General features: G+C 38.3%; 1 protein-coding gene and 1 long non-coding RNA gene across 4 annotated transcripts in view; one reads left to right on the top strand and one right to left on the bottom strand.

Moving 5' to 3' along the window:
• The first annotated feature begins 133 nt into the window (after positions 1–133).
• LOC122874560 lies at positions 134–1377 on the top strand. Its single transcript, XR_006377632.1, has 2 exons — positions 134–791; positions 892–1377. It is a non-coding gene; the product is annotated as an uncharacterized LOC122874560 (long non-coding RNA).
• A 369-nt stretch (positions 1378–1746) lies between these two features.
• The window catches only part of LOC122874558 (tumor protein p53-inducible protein 11-like), a 34888-nt gene continuing 25205 nt past the window's right edge, over positions 1747–11429 (bottom strand). For all 3 annotated transcript variants that reach the window (XM_044192587.1, XM_044192586.1, XM_044192588.1), the window contains 5 exons: positions 8072–8130; positions 7850–7898; positions 7343–7439; positions 5496–5597; positions 1747–4292 (listed from right to left, as the gene is read on the bottom strand). In XM_044192587.1, coding sequence (XP_044048522.1) covers positions 4159–4292; positions 5496–5597; positions 7343–7439; positions 7850–7898; positions 8072–8130 — 441 coding nt within the window. In that variant the 3' untranslated portion in view covers positions 1747–4158. The remainder of the gene's footprint in view (positions 4293–5495; positions 5598–7342; positions 7440–7849; positions 7899–8071; positions 8131–11429) is intronic.

The raw sequence follows: 11429 nt of genomic DNA, 5'->3' as shown, positions 1-11429 counted from the left end.
GCCGTACAGGTGCATTTTCTTGTGACAACTGAGTAGCCTACTTCATTAGCGGGTGAGCTTTTACAAAACAATGATAATGTCATAATCTCAACATGGCGAGTTGTTATTTGTTGTTGTTAAAATAAGATAATTACTTCCTCATCTAAACAAAAGGCATACTGTTAAAACATCACATATTCTGATGCGAAAAATAATCAGCAGACATTAATTTCTGCCAGACATTGCTTTGTATCACTTTACTGCAGGTGCAGTCAACTATAATAACAGTTATCAGCTGATGTGAAATGTGGGCAGCAACATTAGGCAGAGCTCATAACATAATGCAAATTATCCCTGAAGATAATCAAACGGTTATATTTACATGTATGTTGATCATAAACTGTTCCTGGGTAAACCTGAAAACTGTTTTAGATTGCCTTTTAAATGATCCATTGTAAGCCATTCCAAAATCTTGTTTACCACCATGCCTTAAGAAATAAACCAGGACTCAGTATATAAAGTGGAAAGTATGGGGAGAATGCATACACAGGGACACATGGAAGCTTCTTGCCTATAAAACACCCGAACCACACACACATTTCCTGTGCCACACAATCCCCCTTTTCACTCCTTGCCCAATGTGTGTGTAAAGGAGAGCGAGCACCGGGGATGGGAAAAGTTAGGCAGGAATATGTGGTAGACTACACAAGGTAGTTTCATTTAAATTCACAGAAACGATCTGTGTGCAGACCTGACGATAATCAAGTTATGACAAGTTCAACACCTCCCAAACAGAAAACACTAAACAAAGGGTGAGATTACCTAACAACTCTTGCTTTTTGTGTTGACACACGTTAGAACAAAGCTGTGGGTTCTGTTTTGTTGAGTGATATGTTTTGTTGAATTTAACAGGACATTTTGCTGAAGGCTCTCCACTTTCAAGATTACTGCAGGAAGGTATCCTGTTCGCGGCTGCGCCTAAAAATGAAAGTCTCCCCCTTTAAAGTTTAAAGCACACTCAGGCTCATCTCACAGAGAAAACATGAGTGGAGTTACACTGGATGTTTTGATTGAGTGGTAAGTCTTTCTCAACCTTATGATTCCCAATGTGTAAGTTATGTATTTCTGGTATTTCAGGTTGATCTGTCAACTTTTTTAATTTAATTTATTACATGAGATTAATACATTATCAATCCAGTAGACAATTGATGTTCCATGTAGCTACTCCGTAAGTGATACAATTACCTCACAATGCCATTTCATTTTGGTGATATTAAGTTGTGGGCACCAGTATCTAGCAGGAAATGTATATTTCTGAAATGATTAATCTTCTGACGATCAATGAATCTACTAATCAGCAACTACTCTGATAACTGATTACTCGTTTTAATCAATTTTTAAAAAAAAGCCTAACAATCTCTGGTTCCATGTTTTCAAAAGTGAGGATTTGCTCCTTTTCTTTGTCATATGTGACAGTAAACTGAATACCTTTGGGTTTTAGACTGTTGGTCAGAAAAAACAAGCAACTTTAAGATATCACATTGGTCTTAAGGAAATTGTGAACAATTTCTTGTAGTATACATGCATACATACATACATACACACACACACACACACAGTACATATAGTTTTCTGACATTTTATAGACCAAACAATTGATTAATTTAGAAAATAATTGGCAGATTAATTAATAATAAAAATAATCGTTTGTTGCAGCCATTTATATTTCTATCAGAAAGGACAGGGAACAAAGATGTTTACATCACCTTTGAAGTCTTCAAAATAAACAATAGTGTCCTTTATTTCAAACTAAACAGTGGAAATCCATAATTCATTTTTGAGGTACAATATAGCACATATATACATAAAAACACAATGCTACAACTTGAAACAGTTTGACCTGGTATGCTATTCACAACAGTACAAACAGTATGATGGATCTACATCAGAGGGAATGAATAGCTCAATTTACCAATGTAATATTTTGACTAATTTGCGTCAGAGAACCCGGAGGATGAAAGCTATTTCTTTGCCTCCCTTCTTCTGCCCATCTCTCCTAAAATAACCTGCTTTACAGACCTTTGAACATTTCACAAGGCTGATGATTTGAGGCCTGTAGTATCGACGGAAATGGAATGACATTTTTCTTGAACTCCATAATTACCATGCTAGTCAGGACAGAGCAGTAGGTTGGGGCACACAATGTCACTCGGGAGAGCTGCATCTAATTAAACACTGGAAAAGGGATAATTACAATGTTTCAGGAGTACGGGAGACCTCACCCATGTTTCACGTTCCCTATCTGAACTGAAAACTCACCCAAGTAACAAGCCCATCTGCCTTCAGCGCTGGACTGCAACTGCAAACCCTCAATCACTCTGACCTCAGGACCACTCCCTGCTAGAGCAGGACTGAACATGGTCATTTGCAACAATATGGACCACCTTTGGAGGAGACCCACAGTATGTTTCACGTAAAATTTACAAAAATCAGTCGACTATCTTTAGAGTGTCTGGCCTTTGGTGCTGAAGAGTGAGTTGCAGAGATCAGAGTTGACAAATTAGCATAGCTGACGTAGCTCTGAAACACTGAGCTTACCTGACGGCGTATTGGGAGGTAGAACATTTATTGAACTTACCGAATGGGTGAAAACTGTCAAGTGTTGGGTTATATCTGTTTTAAAGGACATGTAGTTTAACTGCTTTCTAAATTAAAATTTCCTTTTTAGGCTTTTTGCCATTTTTAGCTAATGCATCTATTCACCACCATTAAGTTGGTGGCAGCTTGCTACACAGTTTGAGCTATTTCCTTTGCTGGATTATATTGCATGCAAGACGTCAAAAACACAAATGTCGCTTAAATAGGTACAAAATAAGACAAGCCAAGAGAAAGATCAACCTTTGAAAATCATTTAACTAATACTGAACAAGTTCCCTGTTCGGTTCACAAGAACACCACATACTTGTAAATACTTTTATTTACATATATACAGGTTGGATGCAGTGTTGATGACTGTTCTTTTAAGTAGTTTTAAGGCAAGGCTAAGGATATGGTGTATGTAAAAAACTGTGCTACATCACTAAAGAGGAACCAGCTCAGGTGTGTTTGCCCTGCACACTGACATGCTCGGCTTGTGACACTAGCTTTACAGTAAAGGTCAGAATGTTAAATACTTTCTGTAAAATCTCTCAGGCTGAAGTCCTGCCTACCAGTGCACACACAACAAGGAGAGAACTACACTGTTTCTCTTCTATGAGTCAGTTCACATGTGCATTTATCTACATTACATTTATTAATCTCAGTAGTGTAAATATTCTGTACAAAACAATTCCTATTCACTTTGGTAGAACTTCTTGACTGATCCCTCAAGGAATTAAAAAAAAAAACATCACTTCATCCCTGAAAAATGTTTAGATTCAGCATTTCTTTTTGGGTAGTCTAAATCTGAATATGATTGATGGGCATGACTGAGGGTAAAAACTGACCTTTAGGCGTCTCCTCAGTGTGCTAAGTTTAGCTTATCTGACTGCACCTGAATCTTACACTAAGCAGAGTTAATCATTTATCCATCTAATGTGTTTACTGGAGAGCTGTCAGAGAATCATGCTAGAGCACAGATATTCAGGCTTCACTTCAGCATACATACAGTATGAGATGACATCACCAGCATCAAACAGGGAACACATTATAGCACAAACTCGTGATCCTTGAGTGTGATTAAGAAGTGGTGTCAAGATGCAACTTTTTAAAATCAGATAACACTAAATACGAAATCTGGAAATCATGTAGCTGTACATGAACATAGTCGGATGTTTGAAATTACGCTGTACTGTACATATTAAATCATATAACTAGGTGACACAAGAACGCAATGCACTACAAACTGCTAGCTTCTTCTTTATAATGACAGCACTCAGAACTGCACAAAGGAGGGACGTGTGTCAAGAGGGGCTTGACCTCACAGCCCAGTGAAAGAGTAATTCACTTTCACTATGAGGTTTCTTGTTTTTGTTGTAGAGTCTGGAATGTGAGACTGTGCTCATTTGTTGAATATGGAAGGGGGCATCCACTGGCAAGGTAATGCTCCAAGCCCCAATTAAATGATATTCCAAACCTTCTGACCCCACGTTTGTGATCTGTGCTCAGCTGTCCCCTCCCTGGAAGCATCACACAGTCAGCTCAGATCTTCTTTGGCTTACGGCCCAGGTGGTAGTAGTAAGCCATGGTGACCACCAGGAAGAGCACTCGACTGAGGAGCAGGAGGATGGCAGAATTGGGCAGGATGCCAATCTCCATTAAGGTGATGGATGTCACTGAAACCACACAGTAACATTTAGTACTTTACATGTGATCTTTATTATATGGGAAAGGCACATTGCACATGATATTCCTAGCATTATTAACCTCTGGAAAGTGGATCTTAAAAGTATAGGTGCACATTAAAACAATACTCACAGGCCCATATGTACTTTGAAATCTGTAGCTGCAATTGTCAGTCTGTTCAAATCAAGTGGCTTTTAAGTACAAAATTCCCTGTTTGTGTTTCCCTGGACAGTGTTTCCTTGCTGAGCTGGGCAGAGAGATAGTAACACAAAGAGGGAATTTTGTACTGTAAGACTATAACTTTGAAAGAAACCAATTGATGTGCATAACTGACTGCTGAAGCCTCATATTAGCTTCAGCTGAACTTTAGAAGTAATTTTTTCACACAACCAGGACTCTGGAATTTGTCCCCCATCACTCACACTGAAATTGCTTTAGGAAGGGATCTTTTCAGGTCCACTGTGGACAGGAGAAATGGTTATAGCAAACAAAAACTGTTTCAATGTACATATGGGCATGTGAGTGTTACAAGAAGATAGACTTGAAAACTCATGAACCTATACTTAATATAATGCAAGGCTGTGAGTCAACGCTCTGAACACAAGAGGGCAGTATCAACACATACATCTGTAAAATTCTTTGGTAAAATCAATTTTGACTAATGGTTTGTTTCAACGCTGTCACTATCAAAGTGACATAGATAGATTCTGTGTTAATACTGCTGTGCAATATACTCTGTTTTCAGTTTAATTTATTAATATTTATTCACACTTCTATTACTGCTGTGCAATATCATCCGTCTCATTATAATCTTAATAATAATAAGGGACTACACCGTCTAATCTTAATAAGCTACACTTAACTTGACAGTTCATGCACTATTAATTTATACCGTATTATTATCATCAACCGGTAAACCCACTTTGTACTTCACACTTATTTTAATTTTATACTCATACCCACTTGGTACTTAATTTATCTGACCTGTATTATAGTGTATTATATTTTTTGCTTAGTACTTCTATTCCTGTGTGCACTGACGTGATGGTGAGCTGCTGTAACAAAAGAGTTTCCCCTCGAGAATCAATAAAGTATTTCTGATTCTAAAAAGGGGGGTCTCTGATGCTGTGATTCCAACAGCTAGGGACAAAAAGACATAACTGTAAAATAATGTATTGGGAAAGTTTAACCACCTAGAAACTGGACAGCAAAGTAGCAGGCTTCACTGAGCAGAGTCCACTGGATGACGATCTTCTCTGCTGTGTAGAGACCATTCCACATGATGAGGGCCAGGCCTGGAGAAGGATGTGATAAAGGGGAATTTATAGGTTCAGGGGCATGGGAATGAAAAAAAAAAAAAAAAAAAAAAGAAGCTCAGGAAAGAAGACTCCTACATGTCCAAAAGCAATTCCACTAACAAAACTACTATGTAAACAGTTTAGTTGCAGCTGTACTCCAACTGTAATCTGTGATGCCATGAGCACATGGTGATAACTGGCCTATTGATTCAGTTGAATGCTCTGACTCATTGATCTGATAAAAAACCTGTGCTCAATCATTTCATTCCCTGCAATTCTTCTAGTTTATGTTCCTGTATTTCACACACACAAGTGAGGCAATAGAAATGAGCAGCGATGGGCAGAAAGGTGGGCTGATGGACTGTATCCTCTCCCTGCCAGGTTCCATCTGTGTGGCAGATGAGACCCCATCCTTCGCCCCCTTTACCGCTCCTTGTCTTGTATGATATCATCCTTTTTCTTTACTAATCCCCACAGCCCCGCTGACATTTAAAATAAAGACGCCCATCTATTGTTGGCCTTATGAGATTGAAAGCTGGCTCAATCATATCTTCCCCTACAGTGCCATGTGTAAGGTTTTATCTCTCCTCAGGCAATGCAGTAATCATACACAAGGTTATTTTTGAGATGCATACAATGCATTAAGAGTATAGTATGAGGTTTTCCCTTAGTATTCCCATAAATGTCTTGAGAGGAAGGAGGAGGAAAATATATTAGATCAAATATGTTGTGCTCCTATGTCTATATAAGGTCTAGGTGCTGACGTTCTGACATACGTTATGGCCTAACTTAGCTGAACGTGACAACCTGGCAAAATGTACTGAAAATATGCTAAGCCTTTGCTCTCACCATTCTTTATTTCCCCTGCTTACTTTCCCCATCAAGGAGCAACGTGTGTGCTGTGCCTCTTCACAGAACTATCACAGACCCTGCAATCACTAACTGAGTGACTGACTCAACGACGTGCCTGACAGCCTTGTTTCAATCTAAGGCCATTAAAATAACCGCTCACATCTCCAATACAATTTCTGTGAGAGTGGAGCAAAGCTCAAATGCCATAATTACCTGGCATATTTATGAGCATCGATTGTCTCCTGTGGATGGTGTGGCACAGAAGAGCAGGAAAAAAAAAAAAACTCAATTTAATGCGTGATCGAGTGAACGAGATGCAAAATTTAAATGTAGTGTAATATACTGCCTCCTCTGAGTTCTAGGCCAACACACACACACACACACACACACACACACACCATCCCACACTGTATTCCCACCGGGTTTAGACCTGATATACGAGGCCACAGAAACAGAGGCAACTGGAGCCTTTGCTGTGAGTATTCTAGTGGATTGGTCTCTGTGCCTGTCAAGCCCTTAGAGTGAACTGTAGATGCAAAGAACTGAATGAAATTATACAGCCTCTATTTATAGCCTAAAGGAATGATTTTGCAGCAAGAAGAAAGATTTTTGTATATCATCTGAATGTGTGTGCGTGAGAACTGTGATGAATGCATTAGAAGGCATTATCACAAGCGACCACGTGCAGTTGAGCAGTGTATATTTTTAGCATGGAAATAAATAAATATTAAAATGTTGTATGTCAGCGTCATTGTAGCGCAGTGAATGTACTCCCTCATGCATAGCTGCAGTATACTGTATTCATTGTACTGCAGCTATGCACAAGGAAGCATGAATAGCTTTTATGTACGTATAATAGTCTTTTTTGCATCTTAGGAGTGAAGACTTACTAAGCAGTGCTCCTCCATAAAGGCGAATGGAGATGTTAGTCGTGGAGAGCTCCTCTTCGAAAACAACCTCATATAGCTGGTTGGGAAACACCAGGGCCTGTGTGGGAAAACAAAAGCACAACACAACTCGGTCATATTAATTCAACAGCATTCAGTCCTCCCAAAATGGCCCCAAAATACAGCAGCATTGACAAAGTCTTCCTGTTTGTGAGTTAGAGTCACTGCATATGCCCTGAACACTGAGGATATTGAGCATTTAGGCGATATCGGTCAACAAAGACAGAGCTGTTTCTCCAGATGTCCCTTACTGATAAGTTGGAAAAGAATCTACAGTAACTGCTGGGTTTGCATAACATGTTTTCATATTCCTAATATGAGTGCTTTTTCTCCTTCAAAACTGTACAATAGTCTCTATGTTGATAGAGACTATTCAATTTGAACGAAGACTTTTTAGTCATGCATGTGAAACAACTTCTTCACTGTGTTGATAATTTAAGCAACACTTACCATCAGGGCCATAACTGTGAAACCCACTGCTGAGATGAGTATCCACACCCTAAGAAGTGAGACATTACATGACATACTGTATCCTTCCTGCAACCAAAATGGATTGTACATTTGTTTTCTCTGAGTTTACAAGATGTTGAACTTTACTCGAAGTGTTACACAGCTGATCTCACACAGTCTGCTGTGTTAACTGTGAGCTGTTCTGAGCAGTTGAAATCTCACCTCAGCCCAATAGGCTCTCGCACTGCAAACTTCAACTCATTTCCGAGCATCTGACTGATCTGTGAGCAAACAAGGCAAGACAAAAGAAAAAGGAAATGAGTTATGGGGAGGGAAATGTAATAGCAATCATGTCATCTTAAGAAATATCTATTATGACAGCCTTCAACAAAGCACCACATAACCAAGAATAAAGTGCTCTTCATGGAGGTGTATTTCATATTGTCAACACATCTGTAGCAAGCTACAGGAAAAAAGCATATTAACAAGGCTGTGCAGAGGAAAGAAAAGAGAGAGAGGCTGAGTGTCAAAGAAGGACCTATTAAGATGTTAATTAGAGACCGAATGTCTTCACCTCCTTAAATCAACCCCTGAAGATTAAGAGGGTATGTCATAACAACATCTTGCAGTGAATTCTGGATGAATAACCAACTACCAAGTCTATGTCACAAGAAAAAATTTGCTACAAATTAACTTAATCCTAGCAACACGAGTACCACACAATACTCAATTTATAATCTTGAGAGCCTGAAGCATTTACTGGGAGAAAACTTTGACAATCTGAAAGCAAATGTTCATTCCAGTTGAACAGAAATAGTTAATATTTTATGAAATGCCATACAGAATGAATCTTATAATACAGCAATATTGAAAAGACACACCCAAGCTTTCCTTGGTGATATCTGTTAGGATAAGCATCTCTTAATGCAAATGCTAGAAGATGCTGGAATGCTAATAACTGGCAACTTGATTTTCTAATGCTCCGTCAGGCACTAGTATATTCACATGAACCTCTCTCAAAAACACGCATCCAAGCATACTCTGTGGCTCCATTTCTGTTCGGTCTAATATTACCAGCATGTTAACGTTCATCTATAACTGTCTGAGGGCTGGTATGATGTAGTGATTAAACAATAAGTCAATTAAATCATTAGTCGATAAACAGAAAATGTATCAACAACACAGTTGATAATCAAGCAATTACGTAAACAAAATGACAATCATTTGCTAGTTCCAGCTTCTAAAATTGGAGGTTTTCTGCTTTTGTCAACTTGAATATCTTTGCATTTCAAACTGTTGGTCGGACAAAACAAGCAATCTGAAGACATCTCCTTGGGCTCTGGGAAATTATGATGGGCATTTTTCACAATTTTCTGACATTGTGTAGACTAAAAAATGTAATACATTAATGACAAATATAATAGATTAATTGATAATGACTAATCATGCACAGGATTCAAATGAACACAATCTCAAAACCAAAATCAGCAGCAACACATTCCAAGTGCAAGGAATACCTAGTTATATAAAATGGAAAGAGACAATCTATAAGCATCTGAGAGCGAGCGCACTGATTCTTTTTGTATGAAGGGGATATAAGCTCAGAAATTCTGCTGACAAATTCAGATTCAGGTTTTTTTTAAATCCTAAAATACACAAGGGCAGAGAGACAAACTGTGTCAGATAAACCACACAGAAGGCAAAAGGAGAAAAAAACAACAACCCAGTTTTCAGCCTGAACAGACAGTAACCCACAGGTAAATTACAATTGTTGAATTCCTTCATCCAAAGCCTTCAGGTTCTATCACTCACCTAACATCAATGATTTCCCTTCATCAAACACCTCTTCACTCAAAACTTTTCTTGTGTTGTAGTGAGACATAGCATCACTAAAACTAAAAATACACTGAAGGATGAAAACCACTTAGAGTGAAGATGAATCATTTCACAGTGTTTACAGCCAACTCTCACTATCATTTGTAAAGCAGTTTTCTGCTTGACGAGCCGTGAAATGTCAGAGTGAATGAACCAAAACGATTCATTGTCATACTATACAAGGGTTTTGCCTTCTACCTTTTCCCAACATATAAATGTTACTGTGCACTGCATCTGGAACATTTTCAAAAACAACTGTTGCTCCACCAAAAACTTGTCATTATCAAAATATCATGGGAAATATCCTCATGAATTTAAGAGAGTTTAAGGTCTAAAATATTATAAATTATGACTTCATCAATGAGATCTAATTTCACTGCAAAAGGCAAAAACTTGCAGAAGTTACTTGCATGACATGCCATCATATGTGACTTTCCTTTTTTGCTATTTTTTAAATAGTCTCTTACAAAGGGCTGAGAGCTATATAAGCATTTATTGACTATCAGTGAAATCATATCATGACTATACAATGTTCTCATGTTATTGTTTAGCAAATTTCTGTTATCCACATTACTTATTCCTAGCAAGCTGTTAATTAAAAACAAAAAAATCATTGTTGAAAGATTTATTTTACACATAAGAAGAGTTTGGTCATATTCAATGCATAACAGTGGAACACAGTTTTTAGTTTTGAACATCAGTTTCACAATTTTATATGCGATTCTGCATACAGTTGCCATATTGTAACGTATAGTGATTTAGGAAAACACCCTTATTAATGGTGTGATGATTTCACCCATATCACTCAAAAGTAGCGAAACATATAACATGTATACAGATTGAGAACAAATATAATAAAACATTCTTGCATGTGTGCGTTTGCAGCATGCTACCATGCATTCACACACAAATGGAGTGATACCAATGGGCCAAAAAGCCTCTTTTAAGCAGCTTTGTAGAACTGGTGTTTTATTTATCAAAAATTAAAAACATTTCCTTTCGCCCATGGCTGCTGCTAGCTTTGATCTCAGAGCAGAGCCCTTAAGAAAAGACACCCTTGAAGTTAAATTCCTAAAAATATTAAGATAGAGAGTTACAGACTAGACCCATTACATCTCTCCTTGCACTGCCGCTGAAGTGCCTGTACATGAATCGTCTGTGCCAGCTGTGATCACGTGACCAGGTGAATCAGCCTTCCTGTGCCATGGTTTCAGGGGCTGTTTTTGACAGGAACACATAAATATTCATGACTGGCATGAGAAATACTCAAAGGGAACCGAGCGTCAACTGATGGCACAGGGCTGGGCTGGGGTGGAATAGAGCGGAAGGGAGTTGAGGAGAGAGGGAGAAACAGGAAAAGGAAGAAATACACAATGCTGTTTGTGGAGAGAGACGCTTAATCACAGCTGCTATGGCCTGGCCTTGTCATCAGTCACTAAGTCAGCTACATTCAGTAAACAAAGGGCAACTTTTCAGCCAGAGAGAAAGAAAAATATTCAGGAGAAGCACAATTTGTTATCCACCAAACTAAAATTTGTCATTTGAGTATGTATGCTTCTCATCTGATGGATGTTGTCAGTTTGTGCAGTCACATTAAGTAGATGGTGATTACCATTTCATATGTCTCAGTGGTAATCCTCTGGGACACAAAATATACACACAACATTGTGGTATATTTTATTTATGAAGGCCTAGGCTCATGCTG

The sequence above is a fragment of the Siniperca chuatsi genome, linkage group LG4 (genome assembly GCF_020085105.1).
Source record: "Siniperca chuatsi isolate FFG_IHB_CAS linkage group LG4, ASM2008510v1, whole genome shotgun sequence".
Taxonomy (NCBI): domain Eukaryota; kingdom Metazoa; phylum Chordata; class Actinopteri; order Centrarchiformes; family Sinipercidae; genus Siniperca; species Siniperca chuatsi.
Note: the sequence above shows the minus strand (reverse complement) of the source record. Positions and strands in the feature narration are given on the sequence as shown.